At 42.4% G+C, this 17955-nt stretch overlaps 1 protein-coding gene across 5 annotated transcripts in view; it reads left to right on the plus strand.

The window, feature by feature from the left end:
• The window catches only part of F13A1 (coagulation factor XIII A chain), a 111600-nt gene that overhangs the window by 53075 nt on the left and 40570 nt on the right, over positions 1-17955 (plus strand). For all 5 annotated transcript variants that reach the window (XM_075921293.1, XM_075921292.1, XM_014581439.3 and 2 more), the window contains 3 exons: positions 6208-6459; positions 10885-11003; positions 16896-17003. In XM_075921293.1, coding sequence (XP_075777408.1) covers positions 6208-6459; positions 10885-11003; positions 16896-17003 — 479 coding nt within the window. The remainder of the gene's footprint in view (positions 1-6207; positions 6460-10884; positions 11004-16895; positions 17004-17955) is intronic.

The following is a 17955-nucleotide window of genomic DNA, read 5'->3' on the forward strand; positions in this document are numbered from 1 at the left end:
TAAGATTAAAAACATGTAGTGCCAGAAAGGGCATAAAGTTGAGAACAAACCCTTCCGGAGAGAAAAGATAATGACAAAAGCTGTAATTTAAAAATTACCAGACGAAGGCAATGTTCACCAGGCAATTGTTTTTGCTATTTGTTTATGTTTAATTAAAGCAATATAGGCTATGTCGGAGATGGCTAAGGGCATGTCTGCATTGCAATTAAACACCCATGGCTGGCCTGGGCCAGCTGACTTGGGCTCATGGGGCTTGGGCTAAGTGTCGGTTTTAATTGCGGTGTGGATGTTTGGGCTCAGGCTGCATCACAAGCTCTGAGACACTTCCACCTCACCCTGCAGCCTGAGCCTGAGCATCTATAGTACAATTAAACAGTGCTCAGTTAGCACTGCAATTAGCTCAAGCTCCAGAGTTCTGAATCCATGGGCCATGGGCCAGCCATGGCTATTTAACTGCAGTCTAGCCATGCCCTTAAGTGTACTGGCAAAGGGATACAAATTAAAGCCAGTCTCATCAAGGTTGTTGACTTGAATCTGTTCAAGCCACTGGTCACTCAAATCTGTGACTGTCTGGTAGACACAAGGTGATTCATATGAAATGAATTTGCTGTCAATCCGGGTTCCAATGGGCAAATGTCCACATGATGGAAACCACTGTAATTAATAACTTTGATGGTAGGGAAACCAGGGAATTAATGGACACAACCGGTGACTGAGAACAATTCCCATGTGGTCAGGCAACTTCAGATAAACAGGCCTGCCTAGAACAATTCAGGGCCCCAGAGCAGGTTAATGACCCCCCCAACACACACACACACACACACACACACACACACACACACGCGCTGCACTGCTGAGCACACTCTTCTAGCATGACCAGGGCTTCCATATGCCAACTCTCTAAGGATATGTCTACACTACAGCGCTAATTCGAACTAACTTTTAGTTTGAATTAGTTACTTTGAACTAAGCTAATTCAAATTAGCACATCTAGACTTAAAAACTAGTTCGAATTAGTGTTTTGCTAATTCAAACTAGCATGTCCACATTGAGTGGACCCTGAACCGAGGTTAAGGATGGCCGGAAGCAGTGCCGGCAGGGCATCAGGTTAGGACTTAGAGCATGGAGCTGCTGTCTCAGGCTAGCCGAGGGCTGTGCTTAAAGGGACCCAACTCCCACCCCGGACAGACAGTTCTCAGGGGTTCCTCGCTTGCAAAGCAGTCCTGGCTTGCAGTGCCCTGAGTGCCCACACTCGGCACATTACAGCACTCGGCCATCAGCCCGGCTGCACTTGCCGCAGGCTGCCATTCGGGGGAGGTGAATCGGGGGGCTGCAGGAGAGCTTCCACCCCGAGGAGCCCGCAGAGCCACCCCAGTTCTCCCCATCGGGGGCTTGTACCCCATTCCTCCCTCACCCCCTTCCACTTACCCCTCCCTAGCCCCCCTTCCTGATGTACAAAATAAAGGACATGTGTGTTCAAAAATAGAAACTCTCTTTATTGAACAAAACTGGGGGAGACTGGGTAAAGGAGGTGGGAGAGGGGAAGAGAGAGGGTGTTAGAGGGGAGGGCAACTAAAATGATCAGGGGTTTGGAACAGGTCCTATATGAAGAGAGGCTAAAGAGACTGGGACTTTTCAGCTTAGAAAAGAGGAGACTGAGGGAGGGATATGATAGAGGTCTATAAAAGCATGAGTGGTGTGGAGAGGGTGCATAAAGAAAAGTTCTTCATTAGTTCCCATAATAGAAGGACTAGGGGTATGTCTACACTACCCCGCTAGTTCGAACTAGCAGGGTAATGTAGGCATACCGCACTTGCAAATGAAGCCCGGGATTTGAATTTCCCGGGCTTCATTTGCATAAACTGGGCGCCGCCATTTTTAAATCCCTGCTCGTTCGAACCCCGTGCTGCGCGGCTACACGCGGCACGAACTAGGTAGTTTGGACTAGGCTTCCTAGTCCGAACTACCGTTACTCCTCATTCCACGAAGAGTAACGGTAGTTCGGACTAGGAAGCCTAGTCCGAACTACCTAGTTCGTGCCGCGTGTAGCCGCGCGGCACGGGGTTCGAACGAGCAGGGATTTAAAAATGGCGGCGCCCAATTTATGCAAATGAAGCCCGGGAAATTCAAATCCCGGGCTTCATTTGCAAGTGCGGTATGCCTACATTACCCTCCTAGTTCGAACTAGGAGGGTAGTGTAGACATACCCTAGAGGACACCAAATGAAATGAATGGGTAGCAGGCTTCAAACTAATAACATAAAGTTGTTCTTCACAAAGCAAATTGTCAACCTGTGAAACTCCTTGCTGCAGGAGGCTGTGAAGGCAAGAACTAGAACAGAGTTTAAAGAGAAGTGAGATAAAGTCATGGAGGTTGGGTCCATGGAGTGCTATTAGCCAGGGGGTAGAAATGGTGTCCCTGGCCTCTGTTTGTGGAAGGCTGGAGATGGATGGCACGAGACAAATGGCTTGGTCATTGTTTCGGTCCATCCCCTCCAGGGTCCCTAGTGTTGGCCACTGTCGGTAGACAGGCTATTGGGCTAGATGGATCTTTGGTCTGACCCAGTACGACCGTTCTAAGCTCAGGGCTCAGGGTCGGGGGTCTCACTGGACCACCCTGATTTTCATGCACACCTGCTCCTGGGTGGCCAGGCTGGCAGCTCTCCTGCCCTAGCCGGCCACTTTACTGTGCCTAGTGCGGAGGTCGTGGATGAGGTCTACGATGTCTGCACTAGACCAGGCGGGCGCCCGCCTCTTGCGGACCCGGGCAGGCTCCCGGGAGCCGCCAACCTGGTCCTGGGAAGAGGCAGAGGGCTGGGTGGCAGCGGGTGGCTGGCTCGAGCCATGCCAGGTGCAGGGTCTGCTGGCTGGGTGCTGGCAGGCTTGCACCTGGCACGGGCACCGTAGCCAGACCGTACCCCTTTAAGGGCTCCGGGGCCGGGAGGGGGGCAGAAGAGTTTCCCTGGTGGTGCCCAGAGTGGCCACCAGGGAAAGCTGGGGAGGGCTAGCCTCCCACTAGTTCGAATTAAGTGGCTACACAGCCCTTAATTCAAACTAGTTAATTCGAATTAGGCTTTAGTCCTCGTGGAATGAGGTTTACCTAGTTCGAATTAAGCACTCCGCTAGTTTGAATTAAGTTCGAACTAGCTGTTTGCATGTGTAGCGCGTATCAAAGTTAATTCGAACTAACATCTGTTAGTTCGAATTAACTTTGTAGTGTAGACATACCCTAATTGTGTAAACCTTGCTCCTCCTCCTCACCCTTTCCCTGAAGCCAGGCCCCTGTGTCACCCCTTCTCCAAGGCATCGCTTCCTCTCAGTCCATCCTGCCTTCCTTCACTTCTGGCTCTCCCCCACCCTCACTCACTTTCACCAGACTGAGGCAGGTAGCTGGGGTGCAGCAGGCAGTGTGCAGTCAGGCTCTGGGAGGGAGATCGGGTGCTGGACAGGGTGAGGGCAGAGGGTTTGGGATGGAGTTTGAGTGTGGGAGTGGGTGAGGAGTCAGGCTCTGGGGTGGCATTTGGATGTGGGACCACATGCGGGTTCTGACCTGGGGTAGGTGGTTGGGGGTGAAGAGGGTATCAGGGTGGCAGCACTTACTTCGGGAGACTCTCAAAACAACCGGCATATGGCTTTTAGGCAGGAGGCCCAGGGGTCTCCGCTCACAACTGTCTGCAGGCATTGTCTCCACAGCTCCCATTGGCCACAGTTCCCAGCTAATGGGAGCTGCAGAGTTGGCCCTAGGGGCGAAACAGTGCACAGAGACATCCTCCAGGGGCCTTGCACTTCCAGGAGTGGCAGAGACCAGAAGCCTGCTTTAGCCCCACTGTGCTGATAGCCGAGTCTGGGGCTCCAGGTAATTGCTCCCTTTCCCACAAACTTCCCATTGGCGGGCCTGAAGCCAAATGAAATACATGACTAAGAAAAATGAAGACAAGACAGTGCAAGGGATTGTTGGAGGGGTATGGAGGATATCAGTGTTAGGTCACTGGTTTGAATTTGGACTGTGAACAAAGGCTTTACCATCTAATGCTTTAGTTCTCTATTTGTAGCCACAGATCAGTTTCAAGTGGATATATGCCCTGCTCATAAAAAATATCATCACCTAGTAGCACCCTTTTGGAAGGGACAGGGATCGTCTACTTCCATCTCTTGAGGAACTTTTAGATCAGTTGTTCTCAAACTTTTTGGCCTGTGGTCCACCCCGCTCAATGGAAACCTTTCCGCAAACTACCAGCAGTGTTCCCTCTAAACTGGGTGGCTGGATGTTCCCTCTAAGCTGAGTGGCAGCACAGCTTCACAGGTGATTAATCAGCCCAGGCCAATCAGACAGTTCCATGCAGGGAGCCTGAGCCTCTGACTGGGCGGGGCTAATAAATCACCTGTGAAGCTGTGCTGCCACCCATTTTAGAGGGAACACTGCTGGTAGTCTGTGGCACACTGACCATGCATGATAACAAAATGCCTTCCCTTATCTCTACCTTAAATATTAAATTATTCATATGAGGCCACTGAAGCATAAAAACATATGTACACAGCTATCACGTAAGGGGGCCTATGTAACTGGCAAGAAAGGAAATATTATTATTCAAAATCATTAAGCAGATTACATTCTTTAACTTTATCATGCTAGTTTTCCAAATTTTGTTTTAAATAAAGCAAAACATTAATTTATGTCCAAAACACAAGCTTTCCACATTGTCTTTCTTTGTGGCAGGGTTGGGGCACCTTTATTGGGTTGGGGACCACTGACCCACAAAAAAAATAATTCAGGGGCCACCCCAAAATTAGAAGCAAACACACGCAACAACCTCCCCCCAACCTTCTAGCCTTTATTGCTTTAACAATTAAAATCTTCATATCTGTAGTAGAGCGCCTGCTAAATTGCAGATCATAAGATTTCTCAGGATTTTTGATTGGGTCTCTTGTCACGCAATCAGTGAATTCCTATTAATCATCTGAATCTAAGTGCTGGAGCCTGTGCTGTACCTCATGAGACGTGTAGCCCAGGGAACAGAGGGCAAAGGTGTCATGCAAAGGCTGCATGCTGCTTTGTGCTGGTGGAATTCTCACCTACCTGATTGTGGATCCTATTCAGCTTCTACATGGTGCCACGTTGTGTATACAGGATGGCAGAATTGGTTCCTAAGTCTCATGCACACTAGAGTTTTAATACCAATCCACTGCACAGGTGTAAGAAAGGTATTTTCAAAAGCAATATGTGTGTGTTTCCAGTGTGTAGTTGGCTGGCTCTGCTGCGGATTGTTTACACAATTCCTGTACATAAAAAGTAGGAGCAAACTACCACTATAGTGGGAAGAAAGATCAAATCCAGCACCAGTTGAAAAGGAAATCCTACATTCAGATCCCAATTGTTAATAATCACAGAATGTCATCTCTATTCTCTCTCATCCCTCTACACCTTACTTTTTTAATGGCGTTTTTAAGATATTCTGCACTTCATCTTCCTAAGCTTGTTATTAATTTTTGCTTTTTCTTTCTCATTCCTTTTTCTTTTGCAGGTCCATTTCCTCTGTTCCATGTCCCAATAAACAGAACATGTAAGGTTTCTGGGCTACTGCGTCCCTGGACTTTAGGCCAAAATGTGCTATCTATGTGGTTCTGAACAATCCATCAAATGGAAAAATAGTGGACCCAAACTTGAAAAATGCAGACGGGCCATGTTCTAAAATTCACATCCAGATCTGGATTTGTACTATCCCAATATTTTGGGATGTTCCGATCTGGCACTATCTCTACATCAGCATTATAAAATGAACTGGGAAGGAAAATCAGTTACATGTCCTGCCTACTCCACTTCAAAGTACATAAAAGCTGTATCTTCAATCTATTAGACTTGTCGGTTCCATTCATCTATATAAGAGCTTACTGAGATCTGACTTACGATTTATTAGGGAAAGGAGCAATTGGAGTTCATGAGAAGTTTGATGCAATATCTAAAATATTCTGAGATGAGGTTTTATGTATTACTCATGTGGCAATAATACCTACAGGCCAAAGCCCCGCTGTGCTAAGGACTGTGCAAACATTTAACGAAAATAGTCCTAAATAAATTGGAGAGGAGAGAACTGGGCTTGCAACAAACACACTGGGGGGAAACAAGGAAGCAATGAGAGAGTTAAACTCAGGCATTTATAAAGCTTTTGACTATGTTCACAAAAGGATCCTCCTCTTTCCATTACTATAGGTCGTTATCCACAGCAAAACAAAGGCACATACATCCCAGTCCCTTTGGTTGAAGAATTGCAAAGCGGGACATGGGGAGCCAAGATTACTTGGAAGGAAGACAGTTCCATTAGGCTGTCCATCATGTCTGCTCCGACCTGCATTGTGGGGAAATTTCGCCTCTATGTCGCTATCCAGACTCCCTTTGGCATCCTTCGGACAAAGAGAAACCCCGAGACTGACACCTACATACTCTTTAATCCCTGGTGCCCAGGTAAAGGGAGTACAATATTCAGATGTTCATACTTCCCTACTTGTTTTCCCAGGCTTTTGGGGAGGCAGGGTATGATAAGTGTGTGGTTGGGGGGTTATTATCTGGGCTTGACTTATTGTTTTAACTTGTGGCTGGTTATTTTCTGGTTTGTGAGTGGGCAGTAGCTGGTGGCTTTACTTTTAATTTTTGGTAAAAGTACTAGAGACGTAAATAGCTGCTTGACCACTCTCTTTACGTGGCTGATTAAAAGAACAATGAAATCAGTGAGTCTTTCCACCGAGTTTTGTGGGCATTGGTTCAGGATTTATTTTATAATGTTTTTAAGTTACCAGGTTTATTTCCATCAAACCTGTCCCCTGAAAAGAATACAATAGTTTCAAGCAATCCCTTCTCCAACAACCTGGTGCAAAGGACACTGCATTCCATTTGTGCACATCCAAATCAGCATTTGTGCTCACAAATGTGCATTTTTCAGGGAATTCTAGGTGTGTGGCATTTTTTAAGTGAGTCCAAATGAGTTGCGAGTTCTGATCAGCACCTTTCCAAACAGTTTAGGAGCACTGTACTTCAACATGATAAAACTTGGAATATAGACAGCTCCAGAATCTAGAATGCCTTGAAACTAATGCTTTAATGCACTCCTGGAACTCTTCCTTCTTGGTAGATATATAAACATTATAGGGAACAGATTATAAGTTTCTTTAGTGCCAAATAATGAGCATCGTACTTTGTACTAAATGTGTGGCATTATTAATTGAGTACTGTGCAGCACTTTGTTTTGTACATGGTGTGATTTCTCCCAAGTTCTGGTCCAAGAGAACACAGGTAATGATTAGTTTATGTATTTGCTTAGGGAGATATATGATTAATCCTCAGTAAAATGACATTAAGTGGAATTAGCCCTAAAAAGTGTACAGTTGAGTTACTTAAAATTGCACAGTAAGATACTCTATGGAGAAACCAGGGGCATAGCAAGGAGAAAAGTGGGAGGAGTCACAGCCAGATGTAGGCATGCAAATATAACTCACCATTTTAACATCAGTGAATGTTAACAGATCCTCCTCTGTGCCTGCTTTGTAGCCGATGAGTCTGCTACAGCCCTAGCTAAGTGAGCTTTAGCTCAAGTTATAGCTGCTAATGCTTTTAGTTCTGGATGTCTCTGGTTCAATCTGGTTCTGGTTTATCTTTCAGGAGGTGTTAGCAGAGGGCACTTCCTATACTCGAGGGTACAGGGCATGCTATGGTTTCCCCAGTATTAGGGAGGCAAGTTGTGAGGGTCTTCCTGAGTCCTTCCTTTACTCTCACAAAGGAGCCAACCTACAGTAGGGCCATTTAACTGCATTATTTTATTCAGGCCAGGTGTATTTTACTAATTTTCATCCAGATAAAATACAGGCAGTTAACTGCTGTCTTGCTAGAATTTTATGTATTTCCATAGCAAAAGCTAATTAGTAGAATTCATGGAGTCCTGTTCATCAGAACTGAAGCTCCACTAGCACAGAATAATGTTGGAATTGTGCTGCCAGCAGATTGCTTAGAATCAAAGTAGCTCACAAATGTTTTGTGTTTTCTTCTAAACACTGCCAGTGGTATTGAAAGCTGTCAAAAATCAAAGCAATTGGTTTCAAGGGCTTATTTCCACTTTTCAGTGAAAGCTGAGCTTCTTTTTTCTCTCTCTCTTTCTTACTAAAAAATAAAATAAATACAAATATTGAAAACAAAAACAGAATGGCAAAGGATTTCATCTGAAGCTTGCAAAGACTGAATGTCTTTGCTTTTTGAAAATTGCACAGAATTGATACCCACAAGATTCAACAGGTATTTTTAATCTGTGAAAGGAAATACCTGCCATCATTAAATCATAGTCATTACCCATCTATTGAATGGGTAAATTATCAGTGTTGATGGAAGGAGATGCAATTTTCATTCCCTTTAATGTTCTCTCTCATCATCATCTTTACAAAGGTATTCTACTAAAATGCAAAGGTCAATGAGTAAATACGTACAGTAGCTCAATCTGAAATTTATGCAAATCAGCACCAATCAAATAGGCTGTAGAACCCTTATGATCTGGGAGGTATGCAACATTATTGGCAAAGCGCTAGGAGTAGTTCAGAACTAGGAACCAGAAATGGGGAAAATTCACTTGACACGCTACTTCCTTCATTTTATATAAATTGAGAATCTGACCTTAAGGAACTGTTTCAGTTTATGGCATCTGAAGATCTGCCTTGAACATTTCAATCTCTGTAGGAATTGGAAACCATGATTCTCTAGTATTACCTGCACTAAAAGTCCCAGCTCTGTTAGTGTATATTTATATACCAGTCAGAGGTGTGACTTGCAGGTCAGGTAGGCACAACTTGCTAGCTTTAATCTAGCTAGCATGCTAAAAATAGCAGTGAAGACATGGCTGGGTAGGCTTCAGTGTGGGCCATACAAGACCAACTGGTTCCCTGGGTATATACTCGGGTTGATAGGCTGTATGGAATATTATGCTGCCATAGCTTTGTGTCTAGTTTCAGTCATGCTCGCTAGATTAAAGGTAGCGTGGGTATGCCTATCTGAACACTTTCACATGCTGTGTAGACATAACCTCAGTTCATAGGGTATGAACCTGCTACTGGCTATCTGTGGGTAGCCCAGCCATTGGGGAATGGGGGCAGAGTGTCACACCATGTAACTTCCTGTTAGCAGCACACATGGTTAGGGAGGGGAGAGTGTCAAAACTTGCCACAGTGAGGAAAAAGAATAAAGGCTGCTTGCTGTTCTTCCTTTACTCTGAATCTGGTGTTGATTTGCAAGGCTCCTGATCCAAAGCCGCATGTGTTTGCATGAGTTTCAGTAGGAAGATTGCAGCCAAAAAATTTTACACAAAATGTCACAGAAGTGCAAATGTCAGCGAGTCTCCTGTTCCCTGCCTGTCCTACTTTGGGAGACAGGGTGAGTGAGGTAATATCTGTTGCTGGACCAACTGCTGTTGGTGGGAGACAAGCTCTCAAGTGACCCAGAGCTCTTCTTCAACTCCGTGAGCTTATTTGTAGGTCTCTAAACTTCCTGTGGATTCTTCCTAGCTGGTGACCTACATGGGAGTGGTGGCCTTGTAAAGCACTGAAATCGCAGCCACCCAGAAGGCTTACACACAATCATTGGCTTAAATAGAATTTACTGAGGTTGCCAGCTCAATCAGATGCACTGGGGGTTCTGCTGCACAGTACTACAAATCTGTTCCAGTCAGACTCCTGGTTAGAAGGGTGTTGAGGGAGATCAGGCAAAATCCGTGCAAAAAATATTATGCACTCTTGCAGCTCGGCAAAACTTCATATTTTTGTCACTTGAAAATATCATAGTAAGTAGTAGTTGTGATACCAACCGCACAGTACAGTGTGAATGAACCTATCTGATAAATCCAAAGTCACTTTTGAGTTTTGTAAGTGTAAACCAGAACCCCATCTCCTGTTTCACTCTGTGTATTTGTATGCCTCGGCCATAGAGAATTAAGGAAAGCATTTTTTTTTCTTTGCAGTTTTTTATGTATGTTGAGCTGTGCCTAATGTAACCCACACACCTAGGGTGTGTCTAGACTACATGGCTCCGTTGACAGAGCCATGTAGATGAGGTAGGAAGACAAAGGAAAATGAAGCGGCAATTTAAATAATCGCCGCTTCATTTAAATCAAAATGGCCGCCGCGCTTACCTTTAAGAATGTGCGGTCCATTGACTTCAATGGGGTTGTTCGTGTATTTTCAACCTGTGAGAGAGTGTTGGCAGGCTCAGAGTCAATATTCTCTTGATTGAAATGAAATAAATTTAGAAAAAAATTCGTAAAAAATATTTTTACCAAGGACTCTTCAATTTATTTTCCTCTTGGAAAGGCAAGAGGATGGTCAATCATGCTAATAGGGCCAAACATATAACAACAGCCATATTTACAGGAAGAGAGTCCAAACTCCTTAGCTAATATCAGGGAAAAGTTTGGTTATCATTTTTAAGGCAATACTGACTTTTTTCTTTAAATCACTTGACACTGAACTAGTTTCCATTATCATTAGTAAGTTTGAAATTGTTGGTCTTTGATCTGTTTTGCAGATGCAGAAGTGCGTCATGGCACTCAGACTTTTAAATTAGTGATGCACAGTAATCATTAAATGCTTGATAAGATGTGACATTTTCATCATGCTTTACAGAGCCTGCTAAAAACAGTGATGAATTGTCAGCATTTGGGGTCTTGCATATTTCTCAGTTGTGTGGCTTATTTCTAACTGTGATTATAATAATAATTATAACATTGTGTAGAAAGAAATAAACTTGTACCTGGTGAACAAAAGTCACTTTTCATTTAAGATGACTAGAATGCTTTAAAATATGTTCACTATACAAGCAGAGTGGCTATATTAATGGTTATTGTGTATTGTTATGGTGCAGAGGATTCAGTGTTTCTGGATGACGAGAAGGAAAGGCAAGAGTATGTCCTGAATGACATTGGTGTTGTTTTCCATGGAGACATCAACAATATAAAATCCAGAAGCTGGAATTATGGTCAGGTGAGCCATTTAGAATTTCCCTGGCTGGCCCCAGTGCTCAGCAATTGGGTTTAATTGATACCCAGACTGTGGTGAGATTGTAGGCTCTCAGGTGCATTATCACAGTGGTCATAATTTTAATATTGCATAAAGTGGGTATATACCTAATCCAGAAAAATAATTTCATAATATCTAATATTCAAAGGGCTAGTTTTAGGGGCATGAGAAAGTAATCAGCTGTTATTTCTGAAATGCACCGATATTTCTTCTGCTGCATTCTCGCCTCTTCAGAATCGAGCCTGTTGGCTCAAGAGAAAAAGGAGACAATGATTTGTAAGCATTTATTTTTAACAAACAATTAAACAGCCCTCAAATATTGCATAATAGAATTCCAGGCATAGTTCTTACCTTTTTTCTTTTCTTCACATTAGTTCTAGTAGCTCAGTGGAAATAAGTGTCCTCTTCTCACATGTTATTATGATACAGGCTGAGAGAGTTCTTAGAACTTTTTCAGTGATAAGATTTTCTTGGATTTAAAATAATAATTTTGCATTATGGAACTTTCCTTAGACGAACATTGATTTCCCTGTGAAACATTGATTTTCCTTCTCTTTCCCCACCTATCTCTCTCCATGTTCACAGACATGTTGATTGTTCCATGGATCTGGTTCTTGTGCTTTCATTTTTTCATTTCAACACAACTTTTCCCATTATTATGTACCATTCACTGTCCTTTTCCTTTAGGGTACGTCTACACTGCAACACTATTGTGAAATAACTAGCGCTATTCTGAAATAACTTAGTCCACATCTACACATCAGGCAGTTATTTCTAAATAGTGTCAAAATACTGTCAAGCTGGAGGACTTCTTGCTCCAGTTTCTGTAACCCTCATTGTACGAGGGGTAAGGGAAGTTGGAGGAAGACTGCTCTATTTTGTGCTGCGTAGATGCTTCCTATTCCATTCTCCAATAATAGGAATATAGCAGTAGGGATATATTATCGACCACCTGATCAGGATAGTATCAGAGGGGTAGCCGTGTTAGTCTGAATCTGCAAAAGCGGTGAGGAGTCCTGTGGTACCTTATAGACTAACTGAAGTGTAGGAGCATAAGCTTTCGTGGGCAAAGACCCACTTCGTCAGATGCATGTAGTGGAAATTTCCAGAGGCAGGTATAAATATGCAGGCCAGAATCAGGCTGGAGATGACGAGGTGAATCCAATCAAGGAGGATGAGGCCCACTTCTAGTAGCTCATCTGGAGGTGTGAATTCCAAGAGCGCAGAAGCTGCTTTTGTAGTTAGCTAGCCATTCACAGTCTTTGTTTAATCCAGAGTTGATTGTGTCAAACTTGAAGATGAACTGTAGCCCAGCAGTTTCTCTTTGAAGTCTGGTCCTGAAGTTTTTTTGCTGCAGGATGGCTACCTTTAGATCTGCAATTGTGTGTCCAGGAAGATTGAAGTGTTACCCTACAGGTTTTTGTATGTTGCCATTCCTAATATCAGATTTGTGTCCATTGATTCTTTTATGTAGGGACTGTCCAGTTTGGCCGATGTATATAGCAGTGGGGCATTGTTGGCACATGATGGCATATATAACGTTAGTAGATGTGCAGGAGAATGTACAAGTGACAGTATGGCTGATCTGGTTAGGTCCTGTGATGGTGTTGCTGGTGTATATATGTGGGCAGAGTTGGCACCGAGGTTTGTTGCAAGGATTGGTTCCCGAGTTCGAGTTATTATGGTGCAGTGTGTAGTTGCTGGTGAGAATATGCTTCAGGTTGGCGGGTTGTCTGTGGGCAAGGACTGGCCTACCTCCCAAGGCCTGTGAAAGCGAGGGATCATTGTCCAGGATGGGTTGAAGATCACTAATGATGCGTTGGAGAGGTTTTAGCTGAGGACTGTAGGTGATGGCCAGTGGTGTTCTGTTGGTTTCTATATGCCATCATGTGCCAACAATGCTCCACTGCTATATACATTGGCCAAACTGGACAGTCCCTACGTAAAAGAAATTCCCAAACCTGGGCCTTGTCTCAGATTGAGAGGAGGTTTTGGAACAAATTGAAAAACTTAACAGTACCAAGTCACTGGGATCAGATGGCATTCACCCAAGAGTTCTGAAAGAACTCATATGTGAAAATTGCGGAACTATTAATTGTGGTTCGTAACCTATCCTTTAAATCAGCTTCCGCACCTAATGGCTGGAAGATAGCTAACGTGACGCCAATATTTAAAAAGGGCTCTAGAGGTGATCCTAGCAATTACACACCAGTAAGTCTAACATCAGTAATGGGTAAATTAGTTGAAACTATAGTAATGAATAAAATTGTCAGACACATAAATGAACATAATTTGTTGGAGAAAAGTCAACATGGTTTCTATAAAGGAAAATTATGCCTTACTAATCTGCTAGAGTTCTTTGAGGAGGTCAACAAACATGTGGACAAGGGGGATCCAATGGATATAGTATACTTAGATTTCCATAAAGCCTTTGACAAGGTCCCCCATCAAAGGCTCTTAAGTAAAGTAAGTTATCATGGGATAAGAAGGAAGGTCCTTTCATGGATTGATAACTGGTTAAAAGACAGGAAACGACAGTAGGGATGAATAGTAACTTTTCTGAGTGGAGAGAGGTAACTAGTGGTGTCCCCCAAGGTCTGTCCTGGGATCAGTCCTATTCACCTTATTTATAAATGATCTAGAAAAAAGGGATAAACAGTGAGGTGGCAAAATTTGAAGATGATACCAAACTGCTCAAGATAGTTAAGACCAAAGCAGACTGTGAAGAGCTTCAAAAAGATCTCACCAAACTCAGAAACTGGGCAATAAATGGCAAATGAAATGTAATGTTGAGAAATGTAAAGTAATGCACATTGGAAAAAATAATCTCAACTATACATAAAATATGATGGGGGGGCTAATTTAGCTACAGCTACTTGAGAGAGATCTTGGTATAATTGTGGATAGTTCTCTGAAAACATCCACTCAGGCTATGTCTACACTATGGAGTTTTTCCGGGATACCTCTGATATCCTGGGAAAACTGCCACATCCAGGGAACGCATCTACTCTTCCAAATTTTTTTTTTGGAAGAGCAGACGTGCTTTTTCGGAAGCCCCATATTCCTCATTTTATGAGGAATAAGGGCTCTTCTGAAAAAGGAGATTTTTCCCACATTTGACCCTGTGTAGATGGGCCAAATGTTGGAAAAGCCTCTTCTGAAAAAAGAATCAGGAAAAGGTACTCAAATTGTGGTTCGCAACTTGATTACCTTTTTCTGAAAAAAACCCAACAGTGTAGACATAGCTTCAGTGTGCAGCGGCAGTCATAAAAGCAAATAGAATGTTAGGAATGATTAGAAAAGGGATAAGCGAATAACACAGAAAATATCTCATTGCCTCTAAATAAAACCATGGTACGCCCACATCTTGAATAGTGTGTACAGATGTGGGCACCTCATCTCAAAAAAGATATATTGGCACTGGAAATGGTTCAGAAAAGGGCAACAAAAATGATTAAGGGTTTGGAACAGGTCCCATATGGAGAGAGATTAAAAACACTGGGACTTTTCAGCATAGAAAAGAGGAGACTAAGGGGGATATGATAGAGGTCTATAAAATCATGACTGGTGTGGAAAAAGTGAATAAGGAAAAGTTATTTACTTATTCCCACAATATAAGAACTAGGGGTCACCAAAATAAATTAATAGGCAGCAGGTTTAAAATAAACAAAAGAAAGTTTTTCTTCACTCAGTGCTCAGTCAACCTGTGGAACTCCTTGCCAGAGGATGTGGCGAAGGCTAGGACTTTAACAGGGTTCAAAAAAGAGCTAGATAGATACACGGAAGTTAGCTTCATCAATGGCTATTAGCCAGGATGGGTAGGAATGGTTTCCCTAGCCTCTGTTTGTCTGGAAATGGATGACAGGAGAGGGATCACATGAGGTTTACCTGTTATGTTCCCTCCCTCTGGGGCATCTGGTTTTGGCCACTGTCAGCAGAAAGGATACTGGTCTAGATGGACCATTGATCTGACCCAATAATGCCATTCTTATGTTCTATTTCGAAATATGCTATTTCAAAATAAGATACGCAATTTGTATAGCTCAATTTGCATAGCTTATTTCAAATTAAGCCCTGAAGTGTAAACGCGCCCTTAGTTAATCACAGGTGGAACTTAGTGAAAGCAATTTTGATCATTCAAGTTCTACTCAAGGCGCTCAACAATGGAAAAGCATGCCTGAAAACTATGGATGGTCTAACTTTCAACCAAATGAAAAGAAATGTACAAGGTTCCTTAACTTACACAATTGCCTCTCATTTGGGTATTGCCCGATGTTCAGTCGGTTTTGAAAAATGTTCTGATTTAATTGAGGAATCATGGATGTTAGGAATGAAGAAAATAGGTGGGGATGAATTAAAGTTCAGACAGGCACCATGAATGGATAGGGCCCTACAGGGTTTAGGGCAGTAAATGAGGCTGTATTTGAAGTATTGGTAGCTTGATTTCCCTTTGTATATAGAGCATCGTGATATTTTATATCCTACAAGCATATTTCAAACACTGCTCACCTGGATGTTTTGCTCAAACTGAAGGTTTTAAAATGAGAGGTAAAGTTCCAAACAGCATCATTAAGTTAACACCCTGATTTTTGTGGCTGATATGACTATGTCAATAGCCTCTGAGATGGGGTAATGTTGCTCTATTGAATTCAGTTTTGCAGTCTTAGGTCATAACTGATTATATAATAATGAATTTCGGTTGAATGCCAAAGAAACCAAATTAGTGCAATTGTGGTTAGTAGAACCAATGAGTTGAATGATATCTTGGTTGATATTGCATTTGAGATGGCAACAATATATCAGTACTTTAGATAGTTAGTGATCAATTCAGTTTTTCTATATTAGATCAATTAGAAAACAAAAATCTTTATAGCATATTTGTTTCTTTAAGAAATACTGTGTATAGCACCTTCCCATTGATTGCATGGAATTAAACAAGTGAGAGAGACCTACAGTAGTTTGTACCTTTCAATGTATGTCACAGCCTGCAATAGAAATGTAACTTTGTGAATATAGAAGATGATCATTTTAGTAATGTGCATTTCTCTGTCCCCTATTCTCTTCCAGGGGACAGTGGCATTTTCTGCAGCTATTCAATTTCTCCTAAGCAAATTGAATTATACCAAAGGGCAAGTTATTTGATGATGGATTTTGGTCTATGTAGGCACCTCTGCCCTCTATTCATTCGTGTGCTTGTTATTACTGGATTTCAGTATTGGGAGTCTTTAGACTATGTTTTTTAAAAAAGACCACTTTAGGTCACTTGTGCTTTTCTTAGTCTAAACTACATAGGCCAGAACCAATCAATATAATGCACTGTACCTGATAACTAGTTAATTTGATACACAGGTACAAACCTATTATTTTTTAAAGTACAGAGACTTTGCCCTAACTTTGGTAAAGCATTTATTGTTCAGCTTTGGGCACTGAAGTAGCTATTTTAAAAGGTCCTGTGTAATCAACGGGTCCAAGATCTGTGAAGGACACGGAGTTCTCATTGAATAGATCAGCATTCTTGTTGTTGTTATTGTTATAATTTTGTATTATATTCGTGATAGCCATTTAAAATGCTATGTAATGTAGAAATGACTTTGTTGCCATAACCTTCAGCTACCTAGATCAGAACTGACTTGAAAGTAAGACTACATTTTCTCACATGAAACACTTCTTGGTAAATGTGAATAATTAGTGAATGAACAAGAAAACAAAAAAAGGATAACCTGTATATCTAAACACTGAACAAAAACATGACCTTGATCAATTTATTTTAGAGACAAAAAATATTAGCTTCCTCTTTGCTTTCCAGAATAAGAGTTGAAACAGCCTCTTTTCTTTTTTCTTTTTCCTTGTATTTAGTTTGAAGAGGGCATTCTGGATGCTTGCCTGTACTTGATGGATAGAGCAAAACTAGATCTCTCTGGGCGAGGAAACCCAGTCAAAATCGGTCGGGTTGGATCTGCAGTGGTATGCAATAAAGACAAACACTCAGCGTGTTTTGGAAATGACATATTTGTATTTATTTAATTTTTAATTTCTGTTTTTAAAATGATTTTGAATGGCCAGTTTGAATAAGAGTAATCTCACTTCCCTGTCCCACTGTACTGCCTTGACTTACACTACCCACAGACCTGCTAAGTTTAAGGTTGCCAGTCCTCCAGCAACTAATCATCACGTCTTGTGCTTAAATCTCCAGGGAAATGTCCAACCAAAATTGGCATCCCTACTTGAGTTCCAATTCTAATTTAGATTTGGTGTTTGGACTCTAGAAAGTCACTTCACTGTGCCTCAGTTCATTCGTTTGTAAAATGAGGATGGTAATAATAATTTGTTGTAATTAGATGGATTGAGGTCAGAGCAGGGCTGCCAGTAATGCAAGGCAGCCCGAAGGATGAGACTCATGACCCTGGACTTCCTTCACCATCCACTAGACCTGAGCCTGTAGCTGGAGGAACATACACTGCTCTCTGACACAGGATGGAATAGCCCCTCTTAAGACATTCATGCCCAATGCCTCTCAGCTCAACTCTGCAGTGGCCTCTTTTCCTTTTCCATGCCCAGATGCTTAAGCTGCATCTTAATCTGCACAGTGCATACAGCCTTTCGGTGACTGGTTACAGCACAAATTAAAAATCAAAATACTCTACTGTCCTTGCAATGTGCCTCCTCCAGCATGTCTCCCAAGATAGCTAGCTGGATGCCACCCCTCGCCCTTTGGTTTTGTCACTGAATCCTTCTCTTTGTCCATCCCGGGGTTTACAGGAAGTCTATTTTCTAATTAGAAACCAGTAGTTAAACAACCAAAAGCTTTCAAACGGCAATTGCAATTTATTTGGCAGGAGTGTAAGTACTGTGCATTAACATAATTAGAAGGTAGATGGTGAATGAGGTTTTTTGCACCATCTCAACTGATTTATTT

Source organism: Pelodiscus sinensis, chromosome 2 (assembly GCF_049634645.1).
Source record: "Pelodiscus sinensis isolate JC-2024 chromosome 2, ASM4963464v1, whole genome shotgun sequence".
NCBI classification, from domain to species: domain Eukaryota; kingdom Metazoa; phylum Chordata; order Testudines; family Trionychidae; genus Pelodiscus; species Pelodiscus sinensis.